Source organism: Poromitra crassiceps (assembly GCF_964638095.1).
Source record: "Poromitra crassiceps genome assembly, chromosome: 5".
NCBI lineage: Eukaryota > Metazoa > Chordata > Actinopteri > Beryciformes > Melamphaidae > Poromitra > Poromitra crassiceps.
Genome location: NC_139642.1, coordinates 41,971,235 through 41,991,543, shown reverse-complemented (window position 1 = coordinate 41,991,543; position 20,309 = coordinate 41,971,235). Strand labels below are relative to the sequence as shown.

Here is a 20,309-nt window from a genome sequence, read left to right as displayed (position 1 = left end):
TCAGCTATTAGTGACTTCAGTCTAAAAATATTGGTATCCATGTGGGCCTCCATAGTAACAGCACCTTGTCATGTAACACTGTTGGGCCTACGGTTGCATCTTCTGTCTCTCACAACAGGGGGCAGCAGCCATTCAGCCACTGCGCATGGCAGCATCCATTAGAAACGCCCGGTGAGTAATGATGAGTAATAACATAGCGGTTATAAATAGCAGTGTTGTGGTTTGTATTTAGAGACAAGCTCCGACACAGAGGTTCCACTTCTTGATTTATTCTATGTCCACAGTTTAAGTCTACCATAACACAGGAACAACAAAGTCTTGTATTCTTGTGTATCCCAAATGTAGGTACTGTACCACATGACCATCGCACTGGCATCGTTTGTCATATTGCTCCACAAAATCAAGACGGTTTGCATACATCAATGTTAGTAGAGAGACAGTTTTCCTTGTTTTTTTTTCTTCCTTTTTACACTTATCAACTGCAAAACACACAATAAATTAATAAATTAACACACAAGCAATCTACAAATGCTTTACAGTAGTAGCAATAACAGTGGTTAAAAAAAATGATCTCTACTAGACAGTATGTCAGCCCAGTGACAGTCTGACAGCTGATCTGAGCAGTGTTCTCCATCTTGCCCATTCAGGCTGTCATTTAACATACTACAACTCACAATCTAGCACAACACAGACACAGCTCTTCTGCTTACGACAAGTCTCTCTAGATAATAAATTACACATCCATTTCACTTCAGAGAGTGACAGACAGGGAGACAGGCCTTTTTTCAGTCTTTGCTTTCCTCTCTCTGTGTGAATCACAGTTCACCCCGGGAAGGGCTTTGCCAGTGCAATTTAACTGCCAGCCTCCCCACTGAAAGCATGGATAAAAATAACAATAAAAAAAATCAATTCTGAAATTTGAAACAAAATAGAAATGCACACTGCGACAAACTTAGCTTAATTTAGCCTGACCCCATCCATATGAATATCACCTGCTTACACGTATCAGTAAAAAATAATGATAAAAAGAATACAAAAGCAGTCAAAATGGTAGAAAAACATTAAGACGTGAATCTTAATGAAACCATCAATAATACCATCTAGCACTGCATGGCCACACTAGTCGTATTAAGTTCAATTGGGGATTACCCCTTAAGTGGTTCCAGCCCACAATGAAATACTGGACTTAATTTGGACTACAAAAACCATAATTAATTTGTCCTAAAACACAATATGGCTGTTTATTTAATAACATTAAGAATAATTATATTTCTGCAAGGAAAATAATACAATCTAAAATGAAATAAAAAATATAAGGCAATTTAATTATATCATTTAAAAAAAGGAGAGAAGTTTGGGGAATCGGATAACATTCTTTCCTTGACAATTTTTAAATTATGATCATTGGCAAATCTTCTTTGTGGCAAGGTGCTTTTGCAAGAAAAGCACAACGTTAAATGACTGTAGTGCACTTTCTGTCTCAAACAAGTGCTTCAAATTGCCAACAGTAAATAGCTGACTCTCTACACAAGATGTGCTGCAAATACTTCATTCTATCAATCTGTATTGGGGGAAAAATACTCACAAGAGAAATGGCTGTAGTGTGTGGCATATTAAAGAGCTTCAATATAAATCAGTGAACACATGAATTTTTGTTGAATTCTGTAATACATAAATATGCTATCCTCGTCCTACTTAGCTTGTATTTATGGGCACTTTAATTATCTTCAGAGAGAGGGGGGAGAGAGAGAGAGAGAGGGCGGGAGATAAAGTGAGAAAGAGAGGACATCATCTGTACTCCTTGGAAAGCTTACCTCCTGCCTTTTCATTTTTTATCCCTCAAACTCACCGATTACCTTGGTCTGTGCACATTTACAACGAAATGCATCATAGTATTATGTGAAATGAATGAATGACGGTTTCTTCTCATCTCGGTTTGTACTTCTTTATACTGGACATCTAAGATGTTACTGGCTTTTGTACCTGCATTTAAATAATTGGCCTGCCAACCTGCGTGACAGCTTTTAAACATGGTTCGAGTTCATACTTAATTCAAACCAAAGCAACAGTCATGTGAAGTTATCATTAGGCTTTCTGACACTGGCCTTTGTGTGTGTGTGTGTGTGTGTGTGTGTGTGTGTGTGTGTGTGTGTGTGTGTGTGTGTGTGTGTGTGTGTAAGGCTGTATTTTTTCCTCTCACCAGACATGCACTGCTAAGCTGAAATGATTGCCTGCAGTGAAAATAATCTCTCTCACTGGTTCTGCAGGACTCAGCACAAATGATAGATTGAAGTGGAAAGAGAGAGCCTGCCTGCATGCCAAAATGAGAGTGCATCTTGGCATTCCTGAGACCAGTAATCGTACTCCTACATTAATATGGTTATCGACCAGTTAGACCCTGCTACTCTTTTAAACTGGCAGCAATTTGGTCAATAACCTGCAAAATGCAAAAAACGTGCGACTGTTTGCAGAGCGCCCTCGCAGCGGGACAGCTTCGATGAAACACTTGCGCTTTAGAGTACATCGATTGGACTTCACAAGTCGGGATGATATCATTCATTATGCAATATCAATATTGTCCATATGGTGTAATAATAACAGTCTCCGTGAAGAGCTTTGGCAGGGCGCTTCACTGTATGGCCTGATATCCTGCATGTGGTAGCAGCGCACTGCAGTGATATTTGTCACAGACAACAGGCATAAGATAGGCTATGGCTTTTTGTCCCAATGTTTTTAGTCTTTCACAAGCCCGACAAGTGTTTGTTATTAAAAACACGATACTGGGGGGACGCTTGAAATAAGAGGGGAGTAGTTTTCGTGTGTCTTATTTGTGCAGGTCAGTGTCAGGACTTGACCCCCTTGGCGGGTTCAGTAGACTGCCGCACATCGGTCCACTCCTGCATGGTGTTCTGCAGCGCCTGGGTCTTCTCCTTGTCCACCTGCACGTAGTCCACCTTCTCGTCTGAGGTCACGGAGGATGTCGAGGGCTGGGGAGCGATAAATAAAACAGGGGTGACACACTGGCCCCAGGGCGTTCTGCATCACCGCAGGAGACAGGAACAAACAGCCAACACGAAATAAGCTCTGGAAGCAATTGTCTGTTTACCTTTCTGTGCGGGCTGGGCGAGCCGGGCTGGAAGTCCAGAGCGAGATAGTCCACGTTGCCGCACTTCCGTGGGGCGGGGCTGCTGGTGCCACTCACGGCCGGGGAGGTAGACGCTGGGTTCTGCTAAAGGGGACAAGGAGGGAGGAGTGAGTCACACGAGGCTGCGGTGAGTAAGGCGCAGCCTACAAACCAGCCAATCATTAAAACAAAGGACACAATGTGCTCCCCCCCATCTCTCCCCTGCAGCTACTGGGACTCACCATAGCCACATAATTCTCCTCGCTGTCTGCAGAGTCAGTGCTGGTGATGCTCTGTGTGGAGATGGGTCGACAGTGCTGGGAGGACATGGAGTTCATAGAGGGCCTGGAGGAAAGCACACAGGACTGTGAGTGCGTCTACCTTCTGACCTCAGGCAGAAACAGATACAGCTGTAATCTCTACCATCAAAATGTGTGTTTGTGTGTGTGTGTGTGTGTGTGTGTGTGTGTGTGTGTGTGTGTGTGTGTGTGTGTGTGTGTGTGTGGCCTAGGGCAACCTAGTTTGGATGACTGATATGAGACTCACATGGGCCGTGTCCAGGACATGGTGACCGGGCTCTTAAACGGCAGCTCGTCAATGATCCCGTTGTTCCTCAAATCAAGAGGTGTTGGCTTGGCTGTAGAAAACAAGCGCACACGCTGTCAACACTAATCTTTGTCTCGCTGTGAACAATACACAATGCAGCTAATGACACAACACAATGCAGGCTAATGGGCTGAAATCAAGCCAGAAGTGGTGACCAAAAAAAAAGCGGAACAAAAAACAAAAACAGTGAACCCTTTGCTCTGGTGATAACAGAGAGTGCTTTTACTGTCAAAGACATTTCCTGGGTGTCTGCACTCGCCTACCACCGCAGAGACCCGGGTTCAATTCCGGTCAGCGGCACTTCCGTGCCTTCTCTGGTCGGCCTGTTCGAGGGGGAGGGGAACTGGGGGTAATAGCGTGATCCTCCCGCACGCTACGTCCTGCCAGTGAAACCCCTCGCTCTCAGGTGAGACGTGCTAGTCTACGGCTCTCCCCAGATCGGCCGGGAGAGCAAGGGGAATTGGCCAAGCACAATTGGGGAGAAAATGGGAGAAAAATCAGAAAAAAGGGGTGGGGGGAAGACTCACATTTCCTGTTAGGTTTGAGGTTGCGGTTGATGGGCGGGGGCGTGACATCGCTGAGGCGTCCAGGCCGGTGAGACAGGGAGGCGGTGCTCCCCTTGCGGGCAGGTAGTGTAGCAGAGAAGCCGGGGAAGTCGAAGTGATGAGGCCCGGGGCTCATGGGGATGTAGATGTTCTTGGGACTGTCGGCCTGGGCAGCGCTGAGCGGAGACGAGCCAGGGTTCATGGGCACGTAGTTGTCGTCCGAGTTGCCGCTGTCGGAGCGGGTCAGAGGCGGTTTGGTTCTCTGTGCCAACACACACACACACACACACACACACACACACACACAGACACACACACACACACACACACACACACACACACACACACACGGGCAGACAGCTCTCTTAGACCAGTGGTTCTCAGAGTGGGGTCCAGGGACCCCCAGGGGTCCTTGAGGGTGTTCCAGGGGGTCCCCAGCAAAAAGGGGAATCATTTATTTTCATACACCTTCTGTAATAAACATCTAAAAGCAAAACATCAGATTAGAAGGGGGACCCTGGGCCAAAATCTTATCAAATGGGGGTCCCTGGTCTAATTTGTGTCAGTTTAGGGGTCCTTGATGTGAAAAAGCTTGAGAACAACTGCAGATGCGGTACGGGCTCTGGTATGGATGCCAGAACAGACTCGCAACCATGTCATCTTGTTTGATGCAAGTGGACCCGTCAAAAATATACATCTTCTATTTTTGCCAGATCTGCTTGCGTCTGACAAGGTGCGAGTCTGTTCCGGCAGCCGCACGGAGCTGGACCGCATCTTGTGGACAATGGCCATTAGACACTGGACTCTACAACACTCAAATGGAGTAGTACAGCATACATGTCTTTTCTATCTGCCCGCTACTCTTCAGCTGTGGGAGTCTCTGTCTGAGGGAGGGCGCAGTGAAAAGAAGAGAGTGACTCACCAGGTAAGAGCTGAAGCCATCGTTGACAGACTCCACAGACTGGCCTGAGTTGTTGAAATAGACTGGACGCTGATGGCTGTTCGTTTCAAAGGAGGAGCCTGAGGAGGAAAGCAAGCGCAGAAGACAAATCGATATTTACCACCGTCAAAAACTCTTAACTCAAACGAAGAAGATTTCTGCTCAAGTGAAACTCCAAAACATACATGAGTCAGACATCACAAATCGCCGCGAGACAGGTCGATGCCGACAAGAATAGCTGACATTTCAAGGGTATACTCGGAATCGGTAAACTCGTGTTCCTCACGAAAAACAAACAGAATGCAAGTGACATTTCATTAAATGCTCCACTGGCTTATAATTAGTGTTTGTCGGGGCGGGCGAGGCAGCACAGGTGCGTGAACAGCCTGTGGCCTCACTAACAAGGGCCACAGGTCACTTCCCGTCTCTGGCTATGTGAGGCCCGGCCGTGGGCCCGGCCAGGCAGAGAACACAGCATACTAAGAGGCAGTGCATTGTGTCTGTGACTGCTCCCCCCTTCTTTTATTGCCTATCAGCCTGGAACGAGGCATTCTGGAGCGGGCTGCATGGCTTGAATTTCATTAGTGTCTCAACAGAGCAGTGTCTGCTATACTGGCCTCTTTGTCTCCGCTCAGCTGCTAGAGTCAAGTCAGCACGGCGAGAGACAGAGAGGAAGAGCGACAGAGAGTGAGAGGAAGACGAGGAGGAAGAGGAAACGCAGGCTCATTGCAATACCGCGAGGGGGATGCTGATGAAGTCATCGTCGCATGTAAAAAAAAAAAAAAAACAGGAAACGTGATGCGCGATTTCAAAAGACCTGTATGAGTCAACTGGGGCTGTGATTGAAGAGACTTAAATCAGTGTGTGATGTGTCATGTGTAATGCTACAGTGTTTAGAGAGGAGGCCTGGGCGATATGGTTGAAATCAGTATGACAATATCATAATCATAAGGATATTTCTCGATATCAATATCTACGAAAATATGGTTGATGTACACAAAATCATGTTAAATAATCAAATTATTCTTCATCTCATTGAACCGAATGGCAATGATAGGTGTGATGTCAAACAAAACAGAAATATTCAAAAAGATATTCCTACCATACCTCATTTGGTCAGAATTTTTAAGTAAGATGTACTTGTCATCATCAACTCAGACAGCAAATGCACGTCACATGATTAAAATATCTTCATACAGTATCATCAGGATATGATTCCACTGAAAGCCCTATTAGAAAGTGAATGTGTGAGTGAAACAGTAAAAGCACTGAGCTCACCTCGGTGCAGTCGGATGTTCTCGACGGCGGGGAGGGTGTTTCTGCGCGGGATGACCGACACGGCGGCGGTCACGTCTCCGTTCTGGCTCCCGACGGACTGGGGGCTCCCCCACTGGCCCTCGGTCCCGTGGCTGGGCTTTGGCGGCCTGGGAGGCGGGGCGCAGGAAGACTCGGAGCTGGAGGGCGTCAGGGCGTTGTGGTTCTTATCGAACGTGCGGGGGATTTGGTAGAAGGAGCCGGGCGTCGTGGGCAGGTCATAGTTGTCGTTGGCCGGGCGCTCGGCGAGGGCGTTGCAGGGCGTTTTGAAGGTGTACACCTCCTCGTTCTCCAGCCCCAGCTCGCCTAGGCCACTGTGGGGCGGGGCCTCGGCGCTGTAGCCTCGCGGGAGCACGTAGCATGCCTCGGACGCGTCGTCGTGAGCGGGTAGCTGGTGTTTGCCGGGCTTGGGCAGGCTGTAGAAGCCGTGCAGCTGGGCGCCCATGCCATTCAGGCAGTGCGAGAAGCCGTGCGAGAGCTTCTGCACCGCCGAGTCGCTGCCCACAAACAGGTTGCTCCGCGTGGCCTGAGAGAAACTGGCACTCCTGCAATGCGCACACACACACACACACACACACACACACACACACACACACACACACACACACACACACACACACACACACACACACACACACACACACACACACACACACACACACACACACACACACACAGGTCAGTCTTCATCATGCCCACTTTCCACTGCACCCAATAACCCTTTTCACAGCAACCGTTTTGAGGTGGTAAAGCAAGAAGCAAAGCAGGTGTAAGCAATACCATTAATGATGGTTCCATTCCATTTAGGTGTTCCAGTGCCAGGGCCCTCATTAACTCATTGAGTGCCATGGACGAACATGTTCGTCATTTCGTTTAGTAACGTAGAGTGCCAAGGACGAACATGTTCGTCAATTGCGTTTTTTGACGGGGGGATGTCGATCTAAGCCTCTTACATCGCCTCTTACAATATGGGAGCTATTGAATGTGTCTAACCTATTTTACAGAACCCTTAGGTGGCGACAGTGCTCTCCAGATTAGACAAAGGCCAGGAGAAAAGAGAGAAGAAGTCATGAGGAAACGGAAATCGCATCGATATGCTTGAAGCATAACGTTAGCTGTGCCTGTGAACAGCAGTCATCTGCTGCCACAATTGAGCCCCATCCGTGTCCGCTGCGATAGCCCACCCATATGATTTAGTTGCCGACACGGCGACACCAGCGTCTTTCTGAAAAGTTACATTATTCTCAGCTGGGAGCCGGGGACACGCTGTAAAAAAGCGGGGGGATGCAGCGGACTTTTCAGTGCAGATCAAACTCAGAGCAAACCGCAGCAGAGACACTCCTCCCACCACGGAGGAGGAGGAGGAGGGGGGTGGGGCACGCAGGGCACTACAGCATACAACCATTGACAGTACACACAGACCCAGGCAGCAGCAGGCTCGATGCATAGAGAGCAAACAAGCTAGAATAGGCTATCTGATGCCCACCAGCAGTAAATCAAGACCAGCAAGAAGGTGTAGGGTCTGCGCACGCAGGGGCCAGCGCTGCTGGTTGCAGCTAAAAAATATTATTTGGCCAAACAAAATTCCTTTGTTTTCACTCTTTTATTGAAGGAAATTATTTTTGAGGTGTCATTATATCAGAAAATATTAGCTTCAGAGTCAATGATGTGCTTGAAATGTTTAATTTCACAAAAGGCTCATTATCTCAGCTTCTAGAAAAAAATTGCTGTTTTTGGTTAAATCAAGCTATCTTCTCCGGCTCATAACTAAAGAACGGAAAATGGGATCAATAAACTTTTTTTTGCAGATGATAGAAGAGAGTCTCCTCGTTCTTTGTGCGTGTTCGGTGTTTACATAGTAATATCACACAATATTCTGTGGGCCTCGAGAAATCACTGAAAACGCTCTGAAACTCTGGCACGGAGCGTCCGTTCTCCAAAAGTGGCTGGCACTCAATGAGTTAATGTCATTGGTTACACCTGCTTTAGAATCAGAATCAGCTTTATTGGCCAAGTATGTACAGTACACATACAAGGAATTTCACTCCGGTTTGCGTTGCTCTCAAACTACTCACACACAGAAAAAGATGTGCACAAGTTAATACAAACAAGGCACGGATACATTCAAACATAAAAAAAAAAAAAAAAACATCATTAACTTTACTTTATTGCACTTGGCAGATGCCTTTGTCCAACTAATACTATATACAATAAGTGTGAAGTGTCTATTTTAAATGTATATATGAAAGAATGTATATGTACAGTATATGTATAAATAAGCCACACAGGATCATAAAGGCTTATACAGATATATTTTCCCCTAGGGACAATAAAGTTGATCTGATCATCATCATATTTCCAGATATTGCACCGTTATTTACCGTTCAATGTGAACGAGGCTTTGAGTCAGATATTGCACTTTACTTCCTGGTTTACCACCTCAAAACGGTTGCTGTGAAAAGGGCCTATACCTTCCTCACAGTTAGACATCAGCCACCTACCTCAATACCAGCCTCTCCCTAACAATGACAACCATATACTCTTGGCTTTTTATGGCCTATCAATGTAATTTATCAACTATCGATGTAATTAACCAAACGGCCACTAGAGGATACTGCAGCACTTTAGAAGAGACAGTGGAGCCATACGGTTGAGGGCACATGTGTTCAAAAACAACACACCTCTGCACCAGTGCTGGAAAACCTCTGTGTAAGTAAATCCATGCTATCATATTATTGTTATTCACATTTGCTTAAGAAGCCGACATATTAACGCGGTTCCTAGAGAAGGCATCCATGTTGAGGGGATGAATGCTATGACTTTCCCACAGTTTCTCAGCCTCGGTTAGGCACCCTAGGGACATGGCTCATTTATTCTGGCTCCATTGTAGGACTTGACCTTGAGTGCCAAGTGGAGCGACCCTATAGCTTAGACATTTCTAGCCAGTTAGCTGAGCAATGGCCTGTCTTAGCCGGCTAGGGCAAAGATGACAAGTCATACTAATCTCTTTGCTGAACCAGATTGTATCCATGCGTATTAGCTACACTACAGAATTCTAATGGGGACTTATTTCAATCTTGATTATGCTTATAACGTTTTTAAAGGAATGATGCATCAATGTAATGCAATTCATGCAGCCATAACTCTTTCTTTTTCATGTCAGATATCACGGCACGCAGTGTTGCATCAATTCTCAAAACTCCACAGGCTCTGGCGTCTCCTCAGGATTGCAATCATTAATCAATAACTTTGCTCATCTTTCTGCTTTCTATCATTATGGCTTTACAAAGATTAACTCGTAACTGTAACGGTGGCCATCGGACCGATGGAATCTCATTGTGGCTTGAATGGTAAGATGTCTATCTTAATTAGCAGCCCCACGGAGCAGAAGCTGGTGAGCGAGTGACAGAAAATATCTGCATAAAGCTGATGAGATGGATTGTGAGGGTTGATTTCATGGCTTTCACAGAGGTCCAACACAGCAGATTTATGTGCAAATCGTGTGGCTAAGAGGGCAGTTGTACCCTGGGCGAGTCTAAACCTATAGGAGTGATGAATTGCCGTTTCAACCTCATTGATCATCTACTGTGCCGCTATTGGCTGAATGGCATCATTATTAAAGCTGCCTTTGATTCTTGGAAGCGGGCATCATGGCCGCTGGAGCTGAGGTGAATGTTAATGCAGAACCCAGGAGTGCATTTAATGTAAACACTTGGTCCGTTTGTTCTCTCTCGGCTGGCTAAGTGTGCATGTCTATATATTGTACACTCATGTAGCTACTCAAAAGACTTGATTCCTCGCTACGTTTTTGCTACGTGAGAAAATTAATTAATCGGTTCATTATGTTGTCTATTAGTGTTTGAGTTACAATTTAAGGTATTTATTTATTTATCCTTTATTTAAGCAGGAAGATCACATTGAGATATAAGATCTCTTCTTCCAGGGAGTCACAAATGAAAGTGTAAATGGAAAAATAGCAGAAAGCTAGTTTGTTTACGTATTCCTTTAGACTTCAGGATTTGCACTAAAATGCCACACTGGCAAACATTTCTTCAACATTTCATATAACAAAGTATGATTACGTAACATAACGCTTTATTGATCCCCTTGGGGAAATTCTCATGAAGACATGTTTAGACAGTATTGGTTTTGAGCCATATTTGCCTTTCAATATAATGAAATACAAAAAACAGTAACTACATTGGCAGATTTTGATCGTCAACTGATAAATCAGAGCACTTGCACATGCTATTCTTTCCACCATGCTAATTCACACACCCATGAATATACACACATACAAATGTGTACATGTTTACATAATGTAAATGTAGAAAAAACAGGAAATGTCCTACATTTCCCAGGAAATCTATATTCCTTGCCTTTCATCATGTCCAATGTGTTCCGTTTTTTAAGCCTAACCCAAACCATAACCCTAACCTTAACCAAGTTGTTTTGCTTGCCTAAACTTAACCAAGTTGCTTTACTTGCTTAAACATAACCAGTAAATGGTGTCACACCATCGGGCCGGCGGCTCGCGGTGGTCTGCTGGGAAATGTACAGATTTAACTGAAAATTTACAGATTTACCGGTAATATATATATACTGGTACATTTAAGCAATAGATCACAACAGGCCGTGGTACATGTATACTGTAAGTGTATGCTCATTATACCACACCTAAGGGTCGTGCTTTCCAAAAACACCCTTAGGTGTGGTATAATGAGCATACATCACTGCCTGAAGTGAGCTATAGAGCTCAACAGGAACGTGACTTTTCGTGACGTAATTTGCCTCGGAAGTAAGTTCCGCATCCATTTTCTCCGTAGACATTTCGATAAATCCAAATATAACGAGTTTTAAGGCTCGAACCAAGCCAACAAGTCTTCCAGAGAATCTTGAGTGACCATAAAACATTTGCTTTAAGCGAGAACAAAAAATAACAACGGGGGGGGAAATCGATTAAACACTATATCAGTAGTAAACACTAGCGCAAGGCACTCTGGGTATTGTGGTGCGGAGCTCCCGTTTGCGAGGCTAGCTACAGTAGCTACGATTTGTTTTCTCATAACTGTGGTATATTAGTGTGGTATACGCTAAATATACCACAGCTGTGAGCCAATCAGATTGCTTGATTTGAGAGAGGCGCTTTATAAATATGCATACAGTATATACCGGTATAGGAGAGAAGTGTGAAATTTTCCCCCTGTCATGGCAGTTCTAACCCTTCGGGGCTTCTAAGTTAAGGAAGCGGCGTAAACCTGTATGTTGACCTGCATTATGGGATAACAGGAAACTGACACAGGACGGCTGCGGGTCGCGACCCTTACCGTGCACTCTCCGTCTTCCTGCTCATGCACTGGTGGAGGAGGAGGTAGTCTTGGGGCGCGCTGTTGGACAAGGAGCCGTGTGTGTGGCGCACAGGCACGTCAAAGGTGAAGAGGACCGGCTGGCTGGAGTGGATGGGGGCCGAGGACTTGCGCTCTCCCATCAGAGGGGCCATGGAGCCCGTGACATCTGCACCCAGGGAGCGGGGCATATGGGACGACCTGCCATCTGGAGACACAAGAGATGATGGGGGTGGGGGGGGGGAGGGCCATCAGTGATTGAATCGTAAACCCGGAAACATTTTTACAACACCCATCTTATACCCCTTTCACACCAAGGGTCCAACCAGGGTTATTCCCCGGTTGATTTTGGGTATGAAAGGGTTAACCCGGGTTGCCCGACTCAGCTTGGTGACCCACCTCGAGAGGTGAGTCGGACCAGGGTGGATTTCACTGTGGATAGCCCCACCCGGGTTGCTATTTATTATGCTAATATGCTAGCATAATTGTTATGCATCTCTCCCGGGTTGTGACGCAGGTCCTATCTGAATTGTCGGGAGCAGGGATTAACCCGTGTTGACTGACTTGGTGTGAATTGACAAAAGAAGGGTTCAACATGGTTCAAGTAACCCTGGTCTGACCCTGGTTGTTGGTTTGAAAGGCTTGAGAATTTAAAAGCAATTCCCCTGCAGACTGCATGATACCTGATCAGGCCGTATGCTCTCCAGCTACAGGACGATCCATCCTCTAAATGTTTCCCTTTTCTTGTCACGATCCATGAAGTCAAAGGGCAACGAAATTCAATTGAGGGTTTGAAGTCTTTACATGTCCCAGGCTAGCATGGAGTCTTGTATTCAGTAGCTTTCAGCATGGCCTCTAAAGATAATCAATAGAGAAGAGGGATCTGTCTCAAGAGAGCAGAGCAACAACAAGCCTTCTGCCTGTTTGGGGCTGAAGGCATGAGATTAGGTCAACGGCACATGGTCACAAAATCAGACACATCATTTTGACCTGTGTCATTGTGCTCGCTGTGGTTTTATTGACTCTCCCGTTGCGCTGCACAGTGGGACTGTGTAGACAAAATGGCTTGAGAGAGTAGCAGTCCTTTCCATCCCTCATATCTGCATGAGAGAGGGCTACAAAGTAAAGACAAATGTGAGATCTCTGGATGCTGAAAATAGACTGGGCAGGAGGCCAATACAAGGGAGCACACATTGAGTTGTAGTGTAGGAGTAGAGTGGGCGGCCCACTGCTCCATCGACCTACAGTATAGTGCTGTGTGCAACACTGGCTGCTGTATGGGGGGGGGGGGGGGGGGGGGGGTTGCATGACAATCCACCAATCATCTTTTAGTGAAACTATTATCTCTCAGTGCTGCGTTGTGCTGGCCACAGGTTTTGCATGAGCACATTCACATAAGAATAAAGTGAAATCTAAATGAATCTAAAATATAAGATAGTCTTGTTTTGTTCAACACTTTTTTGGTCACTGCATAATTTGTGTTGTTTAATAGTTTTGATGTCTTTACTATGATTCGGGGAGGACTTGAAAACAAATAAAATAATGTGCGTATCCAAACGTTTGACTGGTAGTGTATCTTCACGCTCCCTGATCGGACCTTTACAAAGCATCTCAGACATCAAATTGTCCTTTAATAACACAGGCCACTAGCCGTTTTCAGGCAATACAGACCATACAGAGGGCACATGGCCTGTGTGACAAAAGGGACAACAACACACTCATACTTGAGCCCAGTTCGCTGAACGAGGTCACATCCCTGCCTGGGGGAAGAGGCCTCTGTTGTGGGTCTCCAGGCCAGTGGACATCAGTGAGACATCCAGACCCACAGCGGCCCAAGCAGGCAGGGACTCCCCCCACACCCAACCAGCCTAAATCACGCCATTGTTCTGAGCTCTTCCCCTCTCCCTCGGCTAGTTAGGCATCATCTCCTTACTCCACAAAAAGCTTTGTAAAAGCTTTCATCCCGCGCGCGCGGTGAGTACTAGCCCATCTAACATGGGTAGATATATTGATTTGTTGTAGAGATTGTTCCTCCCCCCTGCGAGAGTGAAACACTGCATGGAAATAACCGGGTTTCAACAACAGGCTGGATGACTATAAAAGTGCTACCACTACAAAATAAAAATAAAAAAGTTAAATGCAATGTCTTAGATTTGCACGGTGTGTGTGTGTGTGTGTGTGTGTGTGTGTGTGTGAGTGCGTGTGCTCTCAATGATTTTTGATTAACTATCATACACAACTGTCAGAATGGGAGGGAGATGAAAGACGACTGGACTGGCTTGCTGATGGAATAGCCTACATGGCTCATCACTGACACTAATGGGCCCAGTGATGTATGTGACCATTGGGAAGGCAATTCCATCAAGGCAGGGGAACCACAACACTTTGAAAAATACAGAAATGAATAACACTGAAACCGTCCAAAACGTCCACCTTTCCTGCTGCTTCCAGTAAAATTCCCTGCAGCTGCTAATGTACTGTGACAGGCGATATTGCGTGTCAACATGGTTATTAATCAAAGTGGGGAAAATAATAATTTATGACACTATTGCCTACAAAAATGTGATCAAATGCTGCAGGATTAGCTCAAGTAATAATTCCCCCCCCCCATTTTTTTTGCAACGAGCTGACACTGCTGCCAAAAACGGTTTTCTCTACAACTGAGCGTAATCCTCAACCATCAACTTCAAGCAAGCGGTTGAAAGGGGAGTGATAGTTCTTGCTGTGGCATTCCTCAGCTTTATACTGAAACAAACGTGGGACTATCAACAGCAATGCAGTAAAAGGACCCTTTTGCTTGGTGAGCGACATATGGCTATTCTGGGTCAAAGAGCAACCCAGTTCATGAGCAATTTTCCAATTATGTTCTATAATACATCACCTACTGTCTCATCTGCTCTGTGGCCATAATCTAATACAGGCCGGCTGCTGCTCTCAGGAGGCCAGAATTAGAACCCTGCTGGATCACTAAGGACAAGAACGTCTTTGTAGGCTTCTCATTTCCTCTCAGTTCGGCCAGAATTAGACAAGGACATATGATAATCTAATCTGAAATGAGACGTGAAAATAGAAAACATCACTGAGCAACACATGTGATGGAAACATGTAGGAAGAGAAAATATTTTCATTTTTCCAAGTACAGCAGTTGTGTGTTTTTATAAGGCTTTGCAATCCTCCCTTAAATATTCCTTCAAAAGATAATGATCAGAAAGAGACGCTATCCACCTGCCTTCAATGTGTGGAGTTGCCCCGCTTACCAGAAAAATGCAATTTCCTTAATGGTTTCATAAGAGATTGCACTTTAAAAATATATAATATAATAATATATAAATATCGCTCCTGGGCCCAGACAGCTAAAGTGGCTGCTGCAAATTAACTTCACAAATGTCGCGGCAGCAGGGTGGCCCGGTGGTGATGGAGACCGTCCCATGACCAAAAAGGTCAGACAGCGGGTTTGATCCCCTTAAGTGTCCTTGGAACAGACACTGAACCCCAGCTAAATGACTAAAATGTTAAAATGTCTTCTTTCACTACTGATTCCAAGTGGATATTAGCTGCCCCGGACGGACCTGGCAGACCACTGGCTCTTTAAACGCAACACTGTGTCCCGGGAGGCTGCAGTGAGGGGGCCATTTGCATCTGTGGATGAGGGGAGGGGCTGACATGAGTGGATAGAGAAGATGCTAGCTGCAGCCGAGTTGGGCGAGGTAGACAGGCTTGTGGTGGGACTTGGTAGCAGTGAGGGGGAGCGACACAAGAGCGCTGCACAGGAAGAAGTAAAATGGCGTCTTCTGCTGTGCCAGCTAGAGTGAAATGAACAAAGTGACATGGCTGTTTTGAAAACAGCAGAGAAGAGACTGAAGCAGGGCAGAGCAGAGCACAGGAGCATCCCCTGATCACATTACTCCCTGTGCCTGCTCACAGCATCATGTGAGCAAAACCCCCGACTGGGTCGGGCCGGGCCGGACCACACTGCGACATCAATTTGCCTCAAAACGCTGACTGATCAATCGCCTAAAAGGCTGGGGCTCGTTGTCAGGGCCAATGAATTACAGAGTTTGGCTGAGGTCTAAAATAGCAACTCCTTTTCAACCCTCTGACGTCTTTGTTTTTTGCTAAATTATGGCTGTGCATCAGTAGCCGATGCACCTTAGAAATGAAAACTTTAAAAATTGTTGTGGTGGGTCAGGTGAGCACTGGGTTAATTTCAAAGTATTAGTTTTCATTCTCTCATTGGAAAAAGTGAACGTTGTACCTGGGATGGGCTGTGCCATCGCCTTCAGCCAACCAACCAAGAACAAAAGGATAATTTGCTCTGACGATGCATTACAGAATGGGAGCAAGCCTTGTGTGGAAAAACAGAAGTCATGAGGAACGGAGAATGTACGCTAATACTTGTGCATGGCCACAAACGACAAGGATCTACTACTGATGTACTTACTGTACTGTAGTACCTACTGTACTGATTACTGTACTGTAGGATCTACTGTACTGATGTACTTACTGTACTGTAGGATCTCCTGTGCTGATGTACTTACTGTACTGTAGGATCTACTGTACTGATGTACTTACTGTACTGTAGGATCTCCTGTGCTGATGTACTTACTGTACTGTAGGATCTACTGTACTGATGTACTTACTGTACTGTAGTATCTACTGTGCTGATTACTGTACTGTAGGATCTACTGTACTGATGTACTTACTGTACTGTAGGATCTACTGTACTGATGTACTTACTGTACTGTATGATCTACTGTACTTACTGTACTGTAGGATCTACTGTGCTGATTACTGTACTGTAGGATCTACTGTACTGATGTACTTACTGTACTGTAGGATCTACTGTACTGATGTACTTACTGTACTGTAGTATCTACTGTACTGATGTACTTACTGTACTGTAGGATCTACTGTGCTGATTACTGTACTGTAGGATCTACTGTACTGATGTACTTACTGTACTGTAGGATCTACTGTACTGATGTACTTACTGTACTGTAGGATCTACTGTGCTGATTACTGTACTGTAGGATCTACTGTGCTGATGTACTTACTGTACTGTAGGATCTACTGTACTGATGTACTTACTGTACTGTAGGATCTACTGTGCTGATTACTGTACTGTAGGATCTACTGTGCTGATGTACTTACTGTACTGTAGGATCTACTGTACTGATGTACTTACTGTACTGTAGGATCTCCTGTACTGATGTACTTACTGTACTGTAGGATCTACTGTGCTGATGTACTTACTGTACTGTAGGATCTACTGTGCTGATGTACTTACTGTACTGTAGGATCTACTGTGCTGATGTACTTACTGTACTGTAGGATCTCCTGTGCTGATGTACTTACTGTACTGTAGGATCTACTGTACTGATGTACTTACTGTACTGTAGGATCTCCTTTGCTGATGTACTTACTGTACTGTAGGATCTACTGTGCTGATGTACTTACTGTACTGTAGGATATACTGTACTGATGTACTTACTGTACTGTAGGATCTACTGTGCTGATGTACTTACTGTACTGTAGGATCTACTGTGCTGATGTACTTACTGTACTGTAGGATATACTGTACTGATGTACTTACTGTACTGTAGGATCTACTGTGCTGATGTACTTACTGTACTGTAGGATATACTGTACTGATGTACTTACTGTACTGTAGGATCTACTGTGCTGATGTACTTACTGTACTGTAGGATCTACTGTGCTGATGTACTTACTGTACTGTAGGATATACTGTACTGATGTACTTACTGTACTGTAGGATCTACTGTGCTGATGTACTTACTGTACTGTAGGATCTCCTGTGCTGATGTACTTACTGTACTGTAGGATCTACTGTACTGGTGTACTTACTGTACTGTAGGATCTACTGTGCTGATGTACTTACTGTACTGTAGGATCTACTGTGCTGATGTACTTACTGTACTGTAGGATCTACTGTAGTGATGTACTTACTGTACTGTAGGATCTCCTGTGCTGATGTACTTACTGTACTGTAGGATCTACTGTACTGGTGTACTTACTGTACTGTAGGATCTACTGTGCTGATGTACTTACTGTACTGTAGGATCTACTGTGCTGATGTACTTACTGTACTGTAGGATCCTCTGTCTTACTCTTCAGGATACCGAGGACAAGCGGTATAATGTGGTGTGGAAAAATCTTCAAGAGCAAAAGAACATGGGGAGGATATTACAGAGGGCCCGTCTGGTTTATACTCCCTCCAGTAACCTTGAGCACATTTCTTAAGGGTGAATATGTCAGTGCTGTGGCAGTGTGCCATAGTTGTTCTGGCCTGGGTGGAATTTTCTAACTGTAGTAACTGACTGTGTTTGTATATGCAGCCTGGTAATCTGTTAATAGAGCTGGTTGAATCCAGTGCTTTTTGTCTGCCATGTAACACTCACAATAGTTGTCTCATTTCCATATGAAGACAGGTGATTACCTATTAGAAAGTAATGACAAGTGCATCGTACAGTATTCACTACACATGAGTGAGCTGTTCTGCAGAGTGTGTTATGGTAAACCTCAGACAGCAAGTTTATTAATGCTTCCTACGAGCCTCAAGATTCAAGATTCAAGATTTTTATTGTCACTCCGTAGTACAAGTATCACGTGTGAAATTATTGTGCTGTAGACTCCGTTACAACATAGTGCAAAAAATAAAAAATAAAAAAATAAAAACAAGAGGCAACAAGCAATAAAGCAGTAAGACACGCCACAGACAGTGGCGTATTCACTGCACATGTGCAAATGGCATGAACATACTTTAAACATAATTAAACATAATAACATTCTGTTAGGTGCAAATAGCATATACCTAATTAACATACTATTGAACATTAGTCATACGTGATAGTAGCAGCTGCAGTGCGGTACAGTACGGCTACTACACTATTTGTATATGTTAACTCATTCATGGCCAGTTTAGGACTGCCAATATTTAGCACAGGCCAAAGATTTTCATAATTGTTGGTCATCTTTCAAGACCCACAGTAAATTATCTATTAGCACCAAAGTGATTTGCAATAGCTCAAAATGAAGATGTACGTCTCTGGGTTCACCAGGAAAAAAAAAGTGAGCTTTTAGCATGTTCTGTACTCTACTTATAGCCCTTTATATACACCCTGTTTTCACCAAAAAGGTCTCTCTGACAAGATAAATTGCAGATATTGGCATTTTTCTAAATCACACAATCTCATGCAGAACTCGCTCTCAATTCTTTTATTTTGAACTGTATTGACATCAGACATGTAAATATTATTCGTTATGACACAAATAAAAAAAAAATATATATATATATATATACACATGAAGTGCTTTTTTTTACATTCAACAATATAGTTTACTCACTGTGAGTGAGTGTGCAGACAGACACACAGACAGACAGACAGACAGACAGACAGACAGACACACCGACAGACAGACACAGACAGACAGACAGACAGACACACACACACACACACACACACACACACACACACGCACGATGCGTGATTTCTAACCCCACATAGGATAAGCAATAACCACGCCCTGTGGCGCCGGGATTGGCCAGGAGCAACACTGGAGGGCACGCAGCCCAGCGATTTCATGAACCAACTGAATAGCTCTTGAGAACGGACAGCGGGCTGCTCTGACTGCCGCTTGTTTTGTTCTGGTCCACCCGTCCTCGTCCATGTCTCCCTGTTCTATCCTCCCTGCTATTTGATCGTTCCCGTTTTCCCCTCGGCTATTCAACACGTCCTCACCGCCCTCTGATCGATCATTTCCTCATTCCTCCGATGATCAAACACATCTCTCTGGATTACTTTCTCCCGTTTTCTCCCGGCTGGCACAGAGGAAGGCGACCAGCTCGTGCAGCGCGCCGAGCGGCGTTTCAATGGCGTTTTTCCTGTCTGCACAAAGAAGCGTTTATCCGTTTTCTGATTTTCCTCCTGCTCAATTTCAAAACAACAGCTGCGGTATGTGTTTGTTCACGTGTTGTCTTAGATGCTAGGGACCTGATACTATGTCACAGGCTGGGCAAGTGTTTGAACTAGGCGCTGCACTAATAAAAACAAAAACACGTCAAACACGTCTTTGGCGTGGATGGCTATTTCTGATAACACGTCAAAGACGTCTTTGGCGGTGAATGAGTTAAGGAGTCTCGTGGCCTGCGAGAAGAAACTGTCCCTCAAGCGATTTGTGCGTGCTCTTGGGACCCTGTATCTCCTCCCTGAGGGTAGCAGGGAGAACAGACTGTTGTGGGGGTGGTTTGTGTCTTTGATGATCTTCATGGACCTCCTGAGGCACCGCTGGTTGCCTCTCGTGATTGAAATGATTTGCATGGTCTAAAGCCCTCTGCAACACACTTGAAACTTGTCTGAAACTCAGCTGCAACAGTTACAAAACTTTGTGAAACTAGTTTCATGCAACAGCCAATC

General features: G+C 44.9%; 1 protein-coding gene across 1 annotated transcript in view; it reads right to left on the bottom strand.

Annotated features, from left to right (window-relative positions):
• Nucleotides 1–284: 284 nt before the first annotated feature.
• Nucleotides 285–20,309, bottom strand: part of gab2 (GRB2-associated binding protein 2) — a 57,087-nt gene continuing 37,062 nt past the window's right edge. Inside the window, exons 3-10 of the mRNA XM_083636950.1 lie at nucleotides 11,857–12,082; nucleotides 6,494–7,074; nucleotides 5,198–5,295; nucleotides 4,258–4,537; nucleotides 3,671–3,761; nucleotides 3,367–3,469; nucleotides 3,107–3,229; nucleotides 285–2,987 (exon numbers count right to left, since the gene is read on the bottom strand). Coding sequence (XP_083493076.1) covers nucleotides 2,844–2,987; nucleotides 3,107–3,229; nucleotides 3,367–3,469; nucleotides 3,671–3,761; nucleotides 4,258–4,537; nucleotides 5,198–5,295; nucleotides 6,494–7,074; nucleotides 11,857–12,082 — 1,646 coding nt within the window. The 3' untranslated portion in view covers nucleotides 285–2,843. The remainder of the gene's footprint in view (nucleotides 2,988–3,106; nucleotides 3,230–3,366; nucleotides 3,470–3,670; nucleotides 3,762–4,257; nucleotides 4,538–5,197; nucleotides 5,296–6,493; nucleotides 7,075–11,856; nucleotides 12,083–20,309) is intronic.